At 49.4% G+C, this 19,015-nt stretch overlaps 1 protein-coding gene across 6 annotated transcripts in view; it reads right to left on the minus strand.

Annotated features, from left to right (window-relative positions):
- ASAP1 (ArfGAP with SH3 domain, ankyrin repeat and PH domain 1) overlaps window positions 1-19,015 on the minus strand; it is a 349,810-nt gene that overhangs the window by 254,425 nt on the left and 76,370 nt on the right. For 4 of the 6 annotated variants that reach the window (XM_060115500.1, XM_060115496.1, XM_060115499.1 and 1 more), the window contains one exon: window positions 15,766-15,892. The exons of 1 other annotated variant lie outside the window; for it this stretch is intronic. In XM_060115500.1, the coding sequence (XP_059971483.1) occupies window positions 15,766-15,892 (127 nt within the window). Of the gene's footprint in view, window positions 1-15,765; window positions 15,893-16,267; window positions 16,283-19,015 lie in introns of those variants that run through there. One more of the 6 variants, XM_060115497.1, reaches the window with a different exon arrangement.

Raw genomic sequence — 19,015 nt, forward strand, 5'->3', positions numbered from 1 at the left:
AGCTGATGGGGTTCACCAGGCCAGAGACAACTCAAGGACATCTGAAATACAACTTGGCTTCTTAAAACAATTATGTGCCAACTCTCAGACAGGACGAGGTGATTTTGGCACCTTCCTGCCCTCAGGTTACTCCCAAGGCCCTGGCCCTGGTGCCCCATCAGGCCCACCCAACTTCTAGAGGAGCCCCCTCGCTCCAAAACACACACCCCCGGCAGCTACTTCTCAGCCAAGTGGTAGGTTGGAAACAGTCCAACTAGCTAATTCACAACCACATGTCAAGGATGTGTCAGTACTTGGCTCTACAAGAGATACTCACTGATCCAAACGAGTTTCTCAGCTGGAGAAATGGCCTGTGGAGCTAACAGGGGAAGTGAAACCGTCCAGGCAGCAAAGGAGAGAGAGGAGCTACCTGGGCCGGGTGACACCCTGGCAAGGAGCCCAACGGACTCCATGTCTGTTTCCTACACTTCCCCCCCTTTTCCTTAGCGAATGCGATTTCTGTATTCCTGAAGCCACGAGACTCAGGCCTTCACAAACTTATTTCCATGCTAAGCGGGGATTTGGGCAGGGAGGCTACAGAAGGCAAAGAAGTCACCACTAAGGACTGGAGGGCTGACAGGGCGGAGCTGCCCACTTCCCCGCCACACTGAGATGGCACGGGCTCTCGGCCCCCCCATCCTCTCTGCTCCGCAAACAGTGCGAAAACACCCACGCTAGCTCCTTTTCCCCTTCACGCTCACAGTAACTTCTGGTGCACCAACACACGGGGGAGGGCAACAGCACACCCGATGTCCAAGCTTTCCCTCTGGAGAAACTTTAAAGTCAAGGCCTCACTCAGTGCTGTCCCTGTGTGGGGAAAAAGCTCGTTCACAGGCTGCCCAGGGCTTGGGGGGCAGGTAATGTCGCACGAGCCATCCTTCTGGGGGAATCTGGCTATACGACAACCGTTTCAGAAATTTATGAATACACCTGGCTTTTGACCCAATAATTCCCCTCCTAGGAATCTAGCAACACGAGGGTGGATAATGACAGATGCATTCACACATTCACTGCTCTGTTTCTGCTGAGCCTGACTATTTAAAAACACAAACTCCTCAGTCGGGGGTAACTTAAGGGAAGGAGGGAAATGCCATTAACATAATGACGTGCCTTATAACATGTTACTGTAGACTTTTGAATGATATGGGGAAATGCTCACAATGTTTTAAATGAAGGTAAGCAGGATGTAGATGGATCTGGAAGGAAAGCCTGAAAAGACAGCAGTGGTTATCCCTAGCTGCTGGGATTATGGATGACTTTTCAGTTTTCTTTTTTATGCTCTTCCTACTAGTTTTCTACAAAGGGAATACACTCCTTTTATTCTCAATATGAAAAAATTATTGGGAACAAAAGTATGTTAAGAATAGATTGCAGGGGTTTCCCTGGTGGCACAGTGGTTGAGAATCTACCTGCTAATGCAGGGGACACGGGTTCGAGCCCTGGTTTGGGAGGATCCCAGAAGCCGCGGAGCAACTAGGCCCGTGAGCCACAACTACTGAGCCCACACGTCTGGAGCCTGTGCTCCGCAACAAGAGGGGCCACGACAGTGAGAGGCCCGCGCACCGCGATGAAGAGTGGTCCCCGCTTGCCACAACTAGAGAAAGCCCTCGCACAGAAACGAAGACCCAACACAGCCAAAAATAAAAATAAATAAAGGAAGGCTCAACATTTAAAAAAAAAAAAAAAGAATAGATTGCAGGACAGGAACCATCGCTGCCATTGGCAAGAGCAGTTTCAGTGAAATAATAAGGACGAAAGTCGGCTGACGTAGATTCAAGAGACTGGAAAATGAGAAATTGGAGGGAGTGAATAGAGACACCTCTTCTAAGGAGTTTTGCTATGAAAGGGAGCAGAGAGATGAGAGATTAAAGGTACTATGGTATGTTTATATGTTCATGGGAATGATGCAGTAGAAAGGGAAGGGCTGATGATGCAAGAGAGAGGGAAGGATCATTGCAGGAGGAAGGCTCTTGAGTAGGTGAAGGAAAGGGGATGAGATCCAGTGCTCAAGACAAAGGGACTCAGGACAGGATGAGGACGGCTCAGCCACTTTCATCCTAGTATGTGGATTCAGACACAGGTCAGTGGGTAGATTTAGTGGCTGGAGGAGAAGGAAGTTCTCTTCTGATTGCTTCTGTTTTCTCAGTGAAATGAGAACAATGCCATCCGCTGACAGTGAAAAGGGGAGAGTAATGGAGGTTTGAATAGAGAGAAGAGGTAGGAAATAGTCCTGAAGAGTGGAGGAACGACATAAATAAGACAAAGAGCAGATTTTCCCTGCTGTGCAAGGACCCACCTGAGGTTTTCATAAATTTAAAATGTGACGCGTTGGCAAATCCGCCTGTTGTTCTCTAGCCACATTCAACTACTTGGGTATAGTCTCAAAGTAGAGGCAAAGGTGCCTCCGGTCAGTGTTGTGGCTTTGGAAGGTGGATACAATACAAGGAGAGGGACAAGAGGGATGAGAGTGTATGGCGGGGAGACTGCACAACTGACCAGTCACGGGGTAAAAAGGGGAATGAAGCTATGAGGGGGCGAAGAGCGGTGGATGGGTCACAGAGCAGCATCGGTGGACTGGAGGCCCTGATGTGGTCAAAGATCTGGCAGGGTCTGCAAATTAGTGGATGTGAGATGGACCAGTAGGTGTTGGCTAGGCACCCAGAGAACGGGATGCTTGAAATAGGGACTTTGAAAGTGGTTCAGGAACACAACATGGTAAATCAACTATACTTCAATAAAACTTAAAAAAAAAAAAAAAAAGAATAGATTGCAGGGTTTCCCTGGTGGCGCAGTGGTTAAGAATCCACCTGCCAATGCAGGGGACATGGGTTCGAGCCCTGGCCTGGGAAGATCCCACATGCCGTGGATGCGCTACAATTACTGAGCCTGAGCTCTAGAGCCCGCGAGCCACAACTACTGAAGCCCACACACCTAGAGCCCGTGCTCCGCAACAAGAGAAGCCACTGCAGTGAGAAGCCCACACACCGCAAGGAAGAGGAGACCCCGCTCACCGCAACTAGAGAAAGCCTGCACGCAGCAACAAAGACCCAAGGCAGCCAAAAATAAATAAAAAATAAAATAAATTAATTTTTTTTAAAAAAAGAATAGGTTGTAGCCTAACACAACACTATAAAGCAACTATACCCCAATAAAAATTAAGAAAAAAAAGAAGACTGTAGCACCTGTTAAATGACACCAGAGACACAAGCAACGCTATCCAGACTATGGGAAATTCTATGGGACAAACAACTTTTTTTGTCCACAAATGAATTACAAAGAAAAAAAAAGAGGGGGTACCCATAGATTAAAGACATTTTACATACATGTCAAGTTGAACCTATGGATTGCATGTGGATCCTGGTTTTAACAAATCATAAAAAAAAAAAAGATAGCTGGGGAAATTTGAACACTGACTGAATATTTAATGCTGTATTGAGAAAATGTTCATTTTTGATGTGATCATTATATTTATTGTGGTTCAGCGTAGCTGTTGTTTTTCAAGTCCGTATCTTTCAGAGATACACACTAAAATATGTATGGATGAAATGAAAGAGTTTCTGGAATTGCTTCAAAAATCAAGGTACGTGGAAGTTCCTACTGGTGTCTCTACTTTTGCATGTGTGAAAGTCACAAACAAACCAACAAACTAAAACAGAAACATGCCCAAAGTAACTGAGCTACTAAGGAGAAAAGAGACTACAAAAGCTATCTGTGTGTGTAGGGGGGAATCCAAGAATGCAAAGTATTACAAAATAGTCCAATAATAAAATCCATATTCTTTTTTTTTAAGTCAGAAGGTATTCTTTAAGTTAAAAATCACCTGACAAAAGATCCCATAGATCCACCTCTTTCAGATGGTGAGCTTTTTCCGCGGGGCAGTGGGGTGGGACACAACACACGAGACTGGATGGCAGAACTGTCCTGTAGCTTCAGCACGCTACTTCTTCAAAGGTCTTGTGACCTTTGACAAGTCATTTCAACTTTCTGAGCCTCCGTTTCCTCATCTGTCAAATGAGGAAATGGTAGCTTTGTTGCCTTAAAAAGTGTTGTGGAAGAAATGAGACCCTACATATTCGTAAGCAGTTATAACAGAGTTCAGAAAAGTGGGAGAGTAAACCCAGAGCACAACTGCTCGTAAAATCACGATTCACTCCTTACCATTTGTAAAGGAAAATCAGAGAGATCAACTCTTTTTGAAAATACCAATTCTCTTGGTAATCCCTCTGATACCATATCACAACCTGGCTGCCCCAGACAATGCATATAAATTATCCAAATTTAAATGCCTCCCATTCAACTTTAAGGAAACAAATCCAGAGGGGAAAATGCTTTCTCTTCCACTGGAATATGCAGGTCTTGTTTGTGTGTTTGTTTCCACTAAGAAAGTAAACACTAACCTGACTCTCTTCCTTTCCCTTGCACTTTGCAGCTAAATCACAGCAAAGTCAGGCTGGTTGGATGTGGGAAGGGTTTGGCTGCGGAGCCCCACAGACCTGGGTGTGATTCCCGGCTCCATTATTTATTAGCTGGGTGATGTGAGGGTTAAAAATAACACAGACAGTTATTTCTGTACTCAGGATAGAGCTGGGACTCAAAAAGTGAGAGCTGTCACTGTTCCTGAAATTGCTAGCCCACTGAAAGACTGCAGGTTGCAGACACCAAAAATCCAGACCAAAAATTCAGCTTGGCATCCAGGTCTGCCATGAATCTGTGGCAAGACCTCCAGGAAATTTAGCAATCGAGGGTTTTTTCCATTTGCTCTATGTAATTGGTAGTCCAGAGAGGTAGATAGCAGCACCTGGAAAACTTTTACCAGACCTACCCTCAACAATTATAAATCAAATGCAATTTCATTCTACCCTTCATTAGTTTAGTCATATTTCTGAGTGACAGTAGGTAAAAGAAAAAGGGGCGCGGGACAGGGTATCCCTGGCCTCAAGGTACTTACAATCTACTAAAAGTGAATACATGCATGACCATGAATAAGTATATAATTTAGTTAATCAGCCAACTGGAGGGGAAAAAATGTCATTCCCATGACCACCCAGTGGTATTTAATATCTTGTCAGGAAGTTCTTATTCAACTCTAACTGAAATATCTCATGCTTCAGCTGAAGCCTATTTCCTGATTGTTCTATTTCATTAACATTCCATTCACAATATAAAGCATTTTTTCTTTAGGACGAGTCTGAGGTAGAAAGATCATGGACTGGTCTGAATCCTTTCTAAGCTGAGCCTGTCATCTGTAAAACGGGCAACAGTGCCCACCCCACAGAGCTGCTGGGTTGAATTAAGTGGAATGACGTGTGTAAGGCATCCAGCACAGTGCCCAGCGTAGAGAAGGTGCTTAATTGTAGTGCTGGCGGATTCAGAATTTGTTCAAATTCTTTTACTCAAAATGCAGAAGCCTTGGGACAGTGACAGCGTTCTTTGACATGGCACCATTTTATTTACTGGGAGGCAGTGCATTCACTTGCATTGCTATGAAAAATATTACTACTATTAAAGCAGCAGCAGCTGCTAGGCCAGCAGTGAACGCTTATTTTGATTTGCACTTCGTGGAAATAAGGAGTACCTAATTTTATGTAAGTGCTATTAATATGAATAAACATTACAAGGAAAAGGAAATGGGCTACATTTTAAAAGAAGATTAATGAAACATAAAAGAAGACTCCCCACATTTGAAAACAGCAAAGACGCTCAAATTTTATCTTGTATGTAACTGGTCAGTGAAGTCACTTAAATGGAAAGAAAGCTGCGGGCCCTCGGCAGACGTTTAAGCAGCTTCTGTTATTGGACACTGGGGGACAGCCAATCAAAGCAGCGCATCTCCCCAGCAGAGCCCAGCTGCCCGGCCGTATCTTCCACCCGCCCTGGGTATCTATGGGAGATTACTTCTGAGCACCATGTCATCACCATGGGTTTAAACGGCAGGGGGGTGTTTCTCCTCCACCCACACCCTGTGTGGAATGTTGGTCTTTCTTGACCACATCAGGAAAGCTACAGTTAGGCGGCGCGGTGCCCTGACCGCAGCCCTTCAAAATGTCCCAAATGAATACAGAGCAGAGGGGTCACGGGGAGGAGGCGAGACTTGCAGAGGGAGGGGCAGAGAAACTAACACCCCCAGGGCCGCTGACAACCCTGCGAGGGAGGCACTGTCGTCTCCGTGTGGCTCTCACTCCAGTGAAGGATGCTGACGGTGGGACCAGAAGACCAGATCCTAGTCCCATTGTCCCGTGTGATCCGGGGTAGAGGGGGTGCTTCCCTACTCCCTTAGCTGTCTCTGAGGACCACCATCACACCTAGTTCCTGCTGAAGAGGGACTACCTCCCATCCGATAGCCCCACCAACCCATCAAAGCTGCCTGCACTAGCGGTGGTCTCCTGACCCCAGCCGGCTGACCTGACCCCCCGTCCCGAGTGTCCCAGCCAGGCACAGAGACTAAGCTGGTGGGGGGCACTAGAGCGAGGGCTGCCAATCTCCACCATCTGCTCAAGAGAATATCCTCACTTCCTACCATGCTTGCTCCTTGCGTTCCATAAAATACTCCCCGTGAGCCCTTATAATAAACCCTCATTTTGCCTGAACTAGCTGTATTTTGTTTTCTTGGGGGGAGACAGAGTCTGTTACTTCCAACAAAAGAGCCTAACACACCTGGGCTTTCTGGGTCTCAGCTTCCTCGTCCACAGAAAGCAGGAGACGGTCTCTAAGGCCTTTTCCAGCTCTGTCGAGTGTATCTCATAATAATACAGGGCACTGGGGACACGGCCGTCCTTGCCCTAGCCCCTGAGCACAACACTACAGAAATACAAGGTATCCAGGCTCTATTAATAACAGAAAGAGCTTGGAAGCACTTAACAGAAAGAGCTTGGAAGCACTTATCTTTTTCTCCATCCAAATCACATCTGGCAGGGAAAGGGATGGTCTGGACAGACTCTGCTTTCTGTAATAGTTGCTACGTGCAGTGCAATCATCTTTGGGGCTTTACCTCCCTGGGGCAAGAGGCTCTGATTTTGTTTTCCTAGCTTCTGGGTGGCTAAATTGGGTGCTGTCTTATCAAAGGCACACATATTCCAGTTCTTTTGGGAAAATTATACCATAGCCTTGGTGTTAAAATTCAGTTCTTACATAAGTGACCACAAACAGCACCATGACACAGGGCTGCTCAGAAAGGCCTCTGGGCGGGAAGAACCCACTGTGAACTCCCAGATTCTGTTAAGACCAAGCGGGGTCAAGGGCCTCCAGGTCTGACCTAACTCCTGCCCCACAAATAACGAAAATTCAGCTTACTGACACTGAAAAGAAGTTATGGGGCTTCCCTGGTGGCACAGTGGTTAAGAATCCACCTGCCAATGCAGGGGACGCAGGTTCAAGCCCTGGCCTGGGAAGATCCCACGTGCCGTGGAGCAACTAAGTGCGTGCGCCACAACTACTGAGCCCACGTGCCACAACTACTGAAGCCCACGCGCCTAGACCCTGTGCTCCGCAACTAGAGAAGCCACCGCAACGAGAAGCCCGCGCACAGCAACGAAGAGTAGTCCCCGCTCGCACAACTAGAGAAAGCCTGCGCACAGCAATGAAGACCCAACGCAGCCAAAAATTTAAAATAATAATAATAATAAAAAAAGAAGTTATGAGGCTCACAGAAATGCAAATTCAAGGGTAGATGCTTTTCTTTGAAGGCGCCTGCCTCCAAACCAAAATAGAATTCCTTGTGGTCTCCCTGCTTCAAGCTGTAATCAGCAAAGCAAACAACCCAGCTGCCACGCCCTGTCCCAGTCAGGACCAACACATAAATGCTTCCCCCAGCACCTCCCCACGAAGGACCCAAACCAAATACCTGCATTTATTATGTAACAGAGAACGCGGCCCATTACCCCAGAGCCCCAGCAAAAATCAAAAGGGGCGGCACTGCCCCAGCTTTGACGCACCCATGGAGGGGACATGGCACAAGGAGGTCAGGGGGAAGGAAACAAAGAATCAGCAGTGACCCCAGGAAGCACGGACGGCAAGGCCGCACCGGCAGAGCCCATCAGAGCGGCCTGGGTCCGAGGAGCAGCACTGGCCACTGGTTCCCTTCCTTCACAGCAGCACCGCCAAGGGCTGAGTACAGAGTAAAACGGAGTTGACAGTCTATTTCAGATCAAGTTGGCTTTGACCGTGACCCCCCCAGTGGTCAACGTGTTGAGTGCTACCCTAGTCCCCCCTCTAGTCCCATCTGCGCCTCCACCCTCCGGCTCCTCCCAGGCACACAGCTGGCTCTGTCACTGACCTCATCACGCATCCGTCCAAAATGACTCTACCGAGGCTCGTCCTCTCGGTCACACGATCAAGGGTCCAACCCCATTAATAATAAACAGCAACAACCGTGACGTTAAGAACAATCGTTTAGAGAGCGCCAACCATGCCGGGCAGGGCTCCGTGCACTTCACGTACACCGACTCACTACGAGGCAGGTACTATCTCCATGAGGTCACTAAGACACACGAAGGTTCAGTGACTTGCCTGACACACACTAGACGATAACAGGGCTGCAATCAACCTCGGCAAGGGAACTTCGTCCTCCCCGACCCACATGTCGCCGCTGGTCCACCGTGGAGAGAGCTCTGCCCGGCTCCCCATCAAGGAAGGCCTTTCACCTCCTTCCTCCCCGCCCCACGGGAGGGAGCCTGACTAATGAGACAGGTCAGACCTTGGCATTCATAGGGCCACATTTTACCGGTAATGCAGTCACCTGATGAGTGCGGCACTTGCATTATCTCCTTTGATACTCAAAACAATGCCATTTATTCATCGAATGAGGAAACCGAGGCTCAGCTGCAAAGCGATCCCCATCCAGCCCATCACTTACTCGCGTTTAAATAATACATGTGGGAATGGCTGAGGCCAAGGTCTGCCTCTAGTCCCCAAATGACTAGGTTACATAAATGGAAACCACCTCTCTGCGGCTCCCTTGACTCCCAGACGTAAAGACAAAGGTCTGGGTAACGTCTGAACATCCAACACCACAAACGCTTCTAATGAAAGCCTCCCAGCCCCACATCAGGGACGGCTGCTGCGGCTTCGCACAGCAGGTCATGTGAGGGCAGGACTTACCAGCAGAGCGGCTGGCAAGATCAGGTTCCCAAGTTCGGGTTCATTCTCCACTCCTTCTACCTGGAAGCAAGTTCTAGGGAACGACACTGGAAAAGGCATCATCGCAAGAGCCACAGGGTCCCCCCCATCCGCCCCACCCCGTGTACAACCAGCCTCCATAGCCCTTTGGGAGAGCGGAGCGCAAAGAGCCTGGGCTAGGAGTCAGGAGACTGGAATTCAAATCCCTGCCTAATTTCCTTCCCAGCTTTAGGTCTCCGTTTCCACCTCTGAAAGCAACATTACTAAACTAGATCCGTGTGTGTCCTTCTCCTTCATGAGCTTTCTCCCACCGGAATACAAAACTCGAAGCTTCTTCTAGCAAACCAAAAACAAGAACGAGAGAACATTTTGCTTCCCAATTTTAGGAATCTATAACTGGCAATCCAAGTATCTGACCAGCAGGAGATAATCAGTGCTCCACCACCAAGCGGATGTATTTCAGCCAAAATCCAAGACAACTGGCATGAGAAATATGCTGAACCACACTATGAGAGGTGTCTATTAATTTTCCTGGGCTACTGCCAGTGGCTGTTGGACCCACATGGCAACTTCCATGGGCCCCTCAGAGACCAGGCTCCTAGGCTGGCAAGCACCAGACTAGATTTTCTCCGAGGCCCCTTCAGCTCTGATGTCCAGAGTTCCCAGCACCCAGCCCAAAGGCAGGGCTGTGATGGGCAGGAAGCCCGAAGGCAGCCAGCCGGAGAGCCCTGCAGCACTCCAACCCAGAGTCACGGTTCTTCAGCCAGGGCTACAGGCAGCCCACAGGCAAAGACAGGTTAGTCAACAGTCCCAGACCAAGTATGCCAGGGTGGAGCTGGAAGCCACAGGGCCTTTTCCACTTCTGCCGAACCCAGGGAGGACTGCTGGCAGCGGCTGTCTCTGACTACAAAAGACAGAGATTTCAAGAGAGGTCCAACAAGAGGTCTCTTAAGAAGAGAGAAAAACAACTTTCCCTTTTTCTTCTCTACCCCAAACTGTCTTTGTCTCTCTCTCTCTCTGTCTCTGGCACTAGAAATCAAGTGGAGATAAGAAAAATAATCAGTAGACATCTGCAAGACAAAAAACAAACAAACAAACATACAAACAAAAAACTAGCAGACAGGAAGCACAAAAGAGTGAACTAGAGATGAAACAGAAAGGCTTTCCGATCCAGAGATCCTGCATTCAGAGCATTCACTACTGTGTGACCTTGGGGAACACATTTTACCTCTCTGAGCCTTGGTTTATTCATATGTAAAAGAATGATAAGAATGCTATCAGACAGGGATTTTATTAGATGGTAGAAGTAGACAATGTTCTTTAAACCCTAAAGATGTACATAAAAGGCAAACAGCATTAGCTTGGACTAGCCGGCTAACAGGTTTGAGCCTCGTTTTAGAAAGAGGATGAGTTCTGGTACATAAAGGAAGTGTCCTTCTCTCCTTGCTTCTATAGGCAAATGTATCCTTCACTCACTGGCCTTTTCTGGTTATGTCCAGAGGAAACTCACCCTAAATACCTCGGGACTGAGGGCTGAGCCACAGAGCCCAGAATTTTGCATGGGACAGTGGCATCGGGGAAGACCTGTTCACCTTTTGTTGTTTTATCTTCAAGAGCTCAGGGACAAAGTAAGCACATATTCTTAACCTTAAGCAATGCAAAGGACCAACTTTGATTTTATCTAAACCCTTCCTGAGACTTGTTTTTTTTAAGACTACAACCAAGTTTAGCAGCCACTATATAAAGGAGCACCTCCTATTAAGTTTACCAGCTTTTAAAATTTAAGAGAAGTAATGCAACTGTATTCTAAAACACTGGGAGCTGATGAACAAGGTCAGACTCCAAGCTCTGGCCATACAGGTCCTACACGTGAGATTCCCTAGAACAACACTTGAGGACTTAAAAGCATTTATCAAAGATTGATGACCTCTAGTCATCAGCATGGAAGAAGATGCCCCAAAGAACATGGATAAAAATGAAAACTTACATGGGGTGGGAGGAAACACATACAGATGAAGTCTGACTGGCATGCATGGAAACACTATAGGTATGGGATTAATTCCCAAATCCACTACTTACCGTTAGTGTGATGCTGGGCAAAAGACTTAACTATCATAAGATGAGGTCAATGATAACAGTAGGGTAAACGTCAGCGTGAAATAATAGTGTATGGGGCTGGCACACAGTAAGAGCACTAACAGCTGGTAACTACTGTTATTTTGGAACAGGCCTTGATATGGAACCTCCATTCCACACTTTCATTCATTTCTTCATTTAGCCAAACATTTCTATGACTTCAGAAAGGACTGGGGCTTCCCTGGTGGCGCAGTGGTTGAGAGTCCGCCTGCCGATGCAGGGGACACGGGTTTGTGCCCCGGTCCGGGGGGATCCCACATGCCACGGAGCAGCTAAGCCTGTGCACCACAACTACTGAGCCTGCGCTCTAGAGCCCGTGAGCCACAACTAGAGAAAGCCCGTGCGCAGCAACGAAGACCCAACACAGCCTAAAATAAATACATTTATTTAAAAAAAAAAAAAAGTGAAGCCTCCTACGTTCTCTACAAAACCCCTGGAATATGTCTTTGTAGACATTTAGAACGTCTACTTTATGTCTTAACTGTTTAGGATTTCCTAACTCATTTACTTACTAGCCATTTGACCTTGGAGACAAATCACTTCGTCACTTCATCTCAGTTTTCTTCTCTGTAAAATGGAGGTAACAACTGTCCCTCCTTCATAAAGCCTGTATGAGAGTTAAGTGTGATCACGCGTGCCGTGTGTCTTCAATGCGCCTGGTACAGAGCAGCTGCTCAATAAATGGGCAGAACATGCCTCCTCCACCGTCACCAAAGATAAAAGTGCTGGGCCAATACTAAATAACCAAGCCGACCTTCGTGTACCATATTGGACTCTCCCCGTCACCAAGCACTAAGTATGGACCGATCTAAGCCTTTAAATGGAGAGTCTATCCTACTCTCTCCCCGGACAGTGGTCCTGGAATGTGCCTGCTTGCTACCTTCTCGGGAAAGCTCTGCCTTCTCCTAGTCATTTACTCATAATTTCCAAACGGTCACAAGTCAAATGGTACACATCAGTGTGCTCTGGTTGCTGAATAAGCAAAACACTGGCTTTTTGCTTGGCAAACACTCACACACCAGCATGAAACCTTGGCAGCCCATCCGCTCTTGCCTCTCAAAAGCAGCCACTCATTGTGTGCCAGCCACGCCATGACTTCCAGAGTCATGTGGGACCCTTTGCCCCCAAAGGTGAAGCCCAGAAGTAAACTCTTTTCCTTTTTTACCACATATTTCTGACCCAGCTCCTTGAGTGCACATCACAGAGAGATGAAAATAAAAGCGCCTGCAAAGCACAGAACATCTTTGCTGACAGGACACAGCAAAAGGGGGAGTGTGGGCTAATTTGGGGTTCCAAGCTAGGAGATCTAATACAATCTTTTAGGTGAGACTTAGGAATCCAAAGAGCAAAAAAGTTCATAAATAAATAGGAAGACAATTAGTAGAACTAGAAAAAGATTTTTTAAAAAATTCTAAGCTGCCCAAATTAATTCCTATTCCTGAGTTTCCACATCACCAAAAAAGTACCCAAAAGTTCTATTCCTAAGAAAAACCACAAGATAACACAAACAGCGCTCTTAAAGTTTCCGTATATCTCACTCATGAAGCCTAGGCCAACAAGATTTCGTGGTCTGGCCCAAAACTTTTCCTTATATTTTGAGGATAACAACCTTAAGCCCCATAATTGTTTTTGATTAATTAATTAATTTTTTGGCTGTGTTGGGTCTTCATTGCTGCATGCGGGCTTTTCTCTGGTTGCAGTGAGCGGGGTCTACTCTTTGTTGGGGTGCGCGGGCTTCTCATTGCAGTGGCTTTTCTTGCGAAGCAACGGGCTCTAGGTGCGCAGGCTTCAGTAGTTGAGGCTCAGTAGTTGTGGCTCGTGGACTCTAGAGCTCAGGCTCAGTAGTTGTGGCGCACGGGCTTAGTTGCTCCGTGGCATGTGGGATCTTCCCGGACCAGGGCTCGAACCTGTGCCCCTGCACTGGCAGGTGGATTCTTAACCACTGCGCCACCAGGGAAGTCCTAAGCCCCATAATTTTTAAGAACTGAATTCTGATCCACTCAAGACATTTATACTAATGTACCTCTTCCACATATGTAAGCTCGGGTTGGGGGGATTAAAAATTCAACTGTGGTGATTATCTATCAATTAAGAAACTAAAGGGCATATTTCACATTTATGCTAAAGGCAATCACTCACGAGTCCAACGTCATGGAATACAGTTCAATAGTTAAAAGATGCAGACTGGAGACAATGACTTCTTGACCAGGACCGCACTTGAGTTCAGAAAAACAGTTACAAGAGTACTGTGCCACTCTCTATGAAACATTCATTGTGATATTTCTGAGAACATATCAACGTACTCCAGCATGACACTTGTGAACTTCCAGCCTGGTTCCAAGTCCTTCTCAAGTTCATAGGTGACCACGTTTCTATCATCCCCAGGTCTGTTTTTCTATCTAACCTTGCAAAACAATATTCCTCGCCAAAATAATGTATCTGCTGTATTTGCTGTTAAATTTAGTAACCTCAAACGAAGATCAAGAGCAGCTGCATGTAATTTTAAAACATTAACCCTATCCTCTGGTGTGGCCGCAAAATGTGGGCACATACCCCTACAAACAGCATCACCAACTATATACTTACCCTACCCTTATCACACCCCACACAAACAGAATACAGTGACACTATCTGAATGTGCAGAAAGGGAAAGTTAAAATAATTGACAGCTCTATTAGCAGGCACTGAAGAACTTCTCTAGAAGGAAAATAACCGCTCAGTCTAACCGATGTCATAGCCTTTAGAAGCATATACAACTAGTACAGAAGAAGGATGAAAAATGCTCCCATATCAGCATGTTTCAATTTATCACAATCAAGTGAAGGACAGACTTGTCATAGGGTTGAATGCCTGGCAAGTCCGTTTAATCCCAGACACCAAACATCAGGCTGGTGCAACAGACAGGCAATTGACAAAAACAAAACCAAAACAAAGAAGAGAGCCATTTACCTCTGGCTTTCCAACAAATCTAGTTAGATGGTATTTCTCCAGCTGAATTTCAAAATTCAGTTCAATAACCCAACATTAACTTCAGAGAGACTCCAGAAGCAACCTCAACTGGCATAAAACATTCAGACTAATATGCAGCATCAGGCCAGCAAAACAGGACCCAGCGCTAGCAGGAACATCTCCCCTCCTAAAATTTAGGGCCCCTGGGCTTCTGAACACCAGTTCTGCTTGTAACCTGACCCAGAGCGAGTATCAAAGCCTGCATCAAGAGCAGTTTGCCCACAGAAGCCCAAGCTTCTTAATGTTACAGAGGGGGAGCCATGGTGAGCTTAAATCAGAAAGAGCTTCCCAAACCACACAATAATAATCTACGCAGGGAAAACGATCTGCCTTCCTAACTTCCCCCAATGCTGTCTTTTTTCAGTTGAAATAGGTTTGGCTTCTTTGGAGGGTAGTGGTGCTTTACAGCACTTACAGATGGTGCAGAGTTCCAGGGCAAATGTCTATTTTTATGGAGGTTCGGAGGCTTCTGCAGCTCCTGGGCTTGTGGGTTCCTCCTTACCTACCCACTCTGCTCGATCACTAATTCACTTAAAATTTTAAAGGAAACTGCTACACCCTTGGCTCCGCCCCGGGCACCCACAACCTTTCCCCGGAGGACCCAGATAAGAGGAGCTGTTCTTTCTGCAGTCTCAGGCCTCCCTTCTTCCCGTCTAGCCAGCTTTTCCAGGCAGCATCAGCCTCGGGTCTGCATTCACAGCTCAGGAGTTCCCTGTGGGCAGATCCTGCTGGCGCAGCAGCCTCAAACCCTACCAAACCATCCAGCCAGGGGAGGAGGGTGAGGACCAGGCTGCACAGATATCTCTTTCCACCCAGGGCTTTAGGACTAGAAGGGAGGAATCCTGGGGTGGAGGCAGCCCCGGCCTGAGCCCCCTCTCATTCCTTTGGGATTTTTCCACCGGCCCTCGCCTATGCAGCGAAGCCTGCCTGGCCAAGCCGGGCCTTGGAGAGCTGCATTCACTGACCATCTCCCAGTCCCTTACTAGTGACCTTGGCCACAGGGCTTCGCCTCCCTCTGCCCTCGGTAGCCTGACACCACCTACTTCGCGGGTTACGAGAGGGTCACAAGGATGTGGAAGGCGCCTAGAAGCCTGCTTGGCACCCAGGAAGGGCGCAAGAGAGGGAGAGGACTTCCCTCTTCTTCTGCCTCGGGCTGTCCAGAGCCCGCTCAGTTCTCTCCCCACCTCCAGCTCCGGGGGGAAATGGGGCGGGGGCTGCACATCCGAAGTCCCTCGATCACCTGGGAGCGCGGTGGGCAGAGGGGGTCCCGGAGGGGGTGTGGCTCCCCAGGCCCCAACATCCCCATCCTCCCCGGCTCGGAAATCGAAACAATCCAACTGCGAGGCGGAGGCCGCGAGGGGAGACAGCGAGGCATCCCAGCGAGCGGGCCGGGGTCCCCGGCTGGGGGGCGGGCGCCGGGGGCGGGGCTGGGGTGGTGGTGCGCGGAGGGCACCGGCCCCGACCTACCTCCTCCAGCAGCGTCACGGTGTTCCTGCAGTTGTGCAGCCGCGTGGTGAAGCTGGATGTGGTGGGCGAGTTGTAGTCCTCGGTGGTCTCGGCGATAAACTCGGAGACGGAGATCTGGTCCGGCATCCTGCCGGGGAGGGCGAGACACAAGCGGGGGCGGGGGGTGAGTCACGGCGCAGGCTCTCGGGGCCGCGGGCCGGCCGGCGGCTCATGAACGCCCCGCGCGCAGCGCGCCACCCGCCGCCCGGCCTGGAGCGGCTCGAGATCCCGGCGGCGGCGGCGACGGCAGGAGAAAGGGTTGGCGGCCGAAGCAGGCGGCGGCGGCCGCGGCGGCGGCGCTCGGCGCGGGGCCCTTCAAACTCTGAGCGGCGCGCGAGGCAGGGGGCTCTCGGGGACCCGCCTCCCTCTGCTCATGCCGGCGGCGGCGGGGGAGGGGACGCGGCGCGGCGCTGCGCGGGGGCCCGGGCTGGGCAGGTCGGGGCGGCAGGCGCTGCCTCCTCACACGCTCTGACAGGCGGCGGCGCGGACACCGACTGACTGAGCACACACTCCCGCTGGCGGGCTGGCGGGAGGCGGGCTGCGCTCCCGCTACAGTCACGGGGACAAACAAGGAAGTGCTCTGCGCACGCGCCACCGGGCCCCCCGCCCCGCCCCGCCCCGCCCCGCCCCACCGCCCCCAGCCCCGCCCCCGTCGCGTCCCCCGCCCGCGCGCGCGCCGCCGCCCGGGCCGCGTTCCGACGCCCGCTCCGGGAGGGGGCCGCGCGGGGCGGCGGAAGCCCGCGTCCCCGGGCCGCCCCCGGAGCGGTTACTCCGGCGAGCTCGTTACGCGAGCGTTTCGCAAGAAGGGGGACCAAAAAAAGTTGTGCGCGTTCTTTTTTAGCCCCGTGTGGGTGCAGGAAGCGAGGCCCGGAGAACCTCCTCCTGCTGCGAGGGCCGCGGGCCCGGCGACAGGGGCACTGGGTGGCCCCCGCGGCCGCAGCGAGGAGCCGGCCCGACGCCCGGGCTTGCAGCTGCCCGCTCGCCGACCCCGGCCCTCACTCCCTTTCAGGGCGCTCACCGCCTTTGGAAGGCTAGTTCTGTGCAGTTTGCTTAAGTCGCTAAAATGCTAAGTGAAGACACATGAAGGGTTCTTTCTTTTTTACAATTTTCTAATCTTTCATTTGTATTTTTTTTAAACCTGAAGGCCAGACGAGGGTCAGGGGTGTAAAAGGCATTTCCCAAGGTGCAAATGGTGTACATCGCCAAGCATATGCCAAATTTCAGCGGAAAAATTACCAAGAGATTGCTCATGCCTCGGCCCTGGCAGATGGCTGTTTTGCTCAATCTACTTAGTCCAAAGAATCCATTTAATTTCTCACCATTGATTGCGGATGAAATTGGTTTTGAAAAAAAAAAAAGCTAGACCCTTAGGAAGCGCCTCAGGATTGGCTCCTGTAATTGGAGCCAATGGGAGCCGCCTGGTAAACTCAGCTCCCAAATGCTCCCCGCCCTGGGCAGAAGGCTGGCCCCGTGGCCTCCCCTGGGATTGAGTTCCTGCCATCTTGTATGGTTGGTTGTCTTGTCTGACAACCTTCTGCAAACCACACCGGGGTGCCTCAGGGCAAGGAGGGACCTTGTGGACCGGTCTTAGCATTGGGCCTGGGAGGGATTGTCGAATGAAAACGCATCTCCTCGCTCACCGTCAATAACTATTTACTAAGGCCCTGCTATATGCCCTGGAGATTCCGCAATGACAATGAGCTGCTCTCCTGACCTTACCTTCTAGTAGGGAAACAGACAAGCAATACTTATGTAGTATAAAGGGGAGCACACATAGAGTAACAAAGTGATGCAGGTGCTATGGTATAAGGAGTGTTCAGAGAAGGCCTCTCTGACAAGGTGACATCTTGAGCAGAAAAGGGAATGAGGGGCTGCCTCGTGCTGTTGACTCTGCGATCTTGGCCTTCAGCTGCCTCCCAAGAAGAGGAAAGATGAGGGCACCAACCCCATGAGGCTGTTAAATGATAACGGATGAGAAAGTGCTTTGTGCACAGGAAAGCCATTGTGAGAGTTCCAGCTGTTTTGTCTACCTGTGCTGGCTGTCCTGAACCTGCACTGTGCCTGCAGGGAACTGCTCATTTATGTTAGGAAGGCAAGCATTTCAGCTAATGAAAGGAAGGCCTTGGTAAGGCAGCATACACCAATAAAGACTCTTCCCTGCCAAAGTGAGGTGTTGAGACATCAGTTTTGAGAGGCATTCTAAAAAATAAGTAAAGAAGCAAACAGGCACCTTCCTTCTCCTCATTCACACTTTAAAAGTTTGGTTTGGGACACACCAAGGCTGAGGTTCTGGGGAGACAGCCAAATGGCCATTGCAGGCCATTTAAGACCTGTACCCGGGGGCTTCCCTGCTGGTCCAGGGGTTGAGAATCCGCCTTCCAATGCAGGGGACACAGGTTTGATCCCTGGTCGGGGAAGGGACCACGTAGGCAACTAAGCATGCGCTCAGCAATTACTGAGCCCAGGTGCTCTGGAGCCCATGCACCACAACTAAAGAGAAGCCCGCGCACCACAGCAAAGAGCCCGCGCGTCGCAACTAAGACCCGACGCAGCCAAAAATAAATAAGTAAGTATTAAAAAAAAAAGAAAAGACCTGCACCTGGAGGTCACTTGCTCATGTGCTGTTTTTGACAGACTGGCGTATGAGCCACCAAAAGAAAATCCTACCTCTTTTTCCATATACTAACTGGGTCATCCTGCATCTAGAAGGTTCTGTGACTGGAGCAAATATGGCCGCTACTAGCTTGGGCTAATTAAGCTCTATGAGCCTCAGTAACCGCATGCTACCCCGTGCAGCAGTTGGGAGCCCAACACCCAGCACTTAGACTTTCATCCATTCCAGGAAGGCCTTCCTCTAGGCTGGAAATCAATTTAGACTTTGATTTTGCATTATTTCTACTCTTCCCTCTATTCCAAGTTGTCATCGAATGCCTGTCACCTCCGCTGGGCTGGTAGCTGCTTCCATCCCATATGTATGGCTTAGAGTAAACACTCGATGAATATGAGTCATTATGAAAAGCCTAGAGTCGGTGAATAATTGCCTCAATTCCAGGAGGCCTGGATTCCAGAGCTTTCTCTCCTAATAACTGACGCTGTCACCTTGGGCCTTGGTGCCATCACTTGTAAAATAAAGGGGTGCATGTGTCAAAATGACCACACAGATCCCTCCCAGCTGGAGCTGAGTCTGTGTATCCCCTCAGCTCTACAGACG

Source organism: Mesoplodon densirostris, chromosome 13 (genome assembly GCF_025265405.1).
Source record: "Mesoplodon densirostris isolate mMesDen1 chromosome 13, mMesDen1 primary haplotype, whole genome shotgun sequence".
NCBI lineage: Eukaryota > Metazoa > Chordata > Mammalia > Artiodactyla > Ziphiidae > Mesoplodon > Mesoplodon densirostris.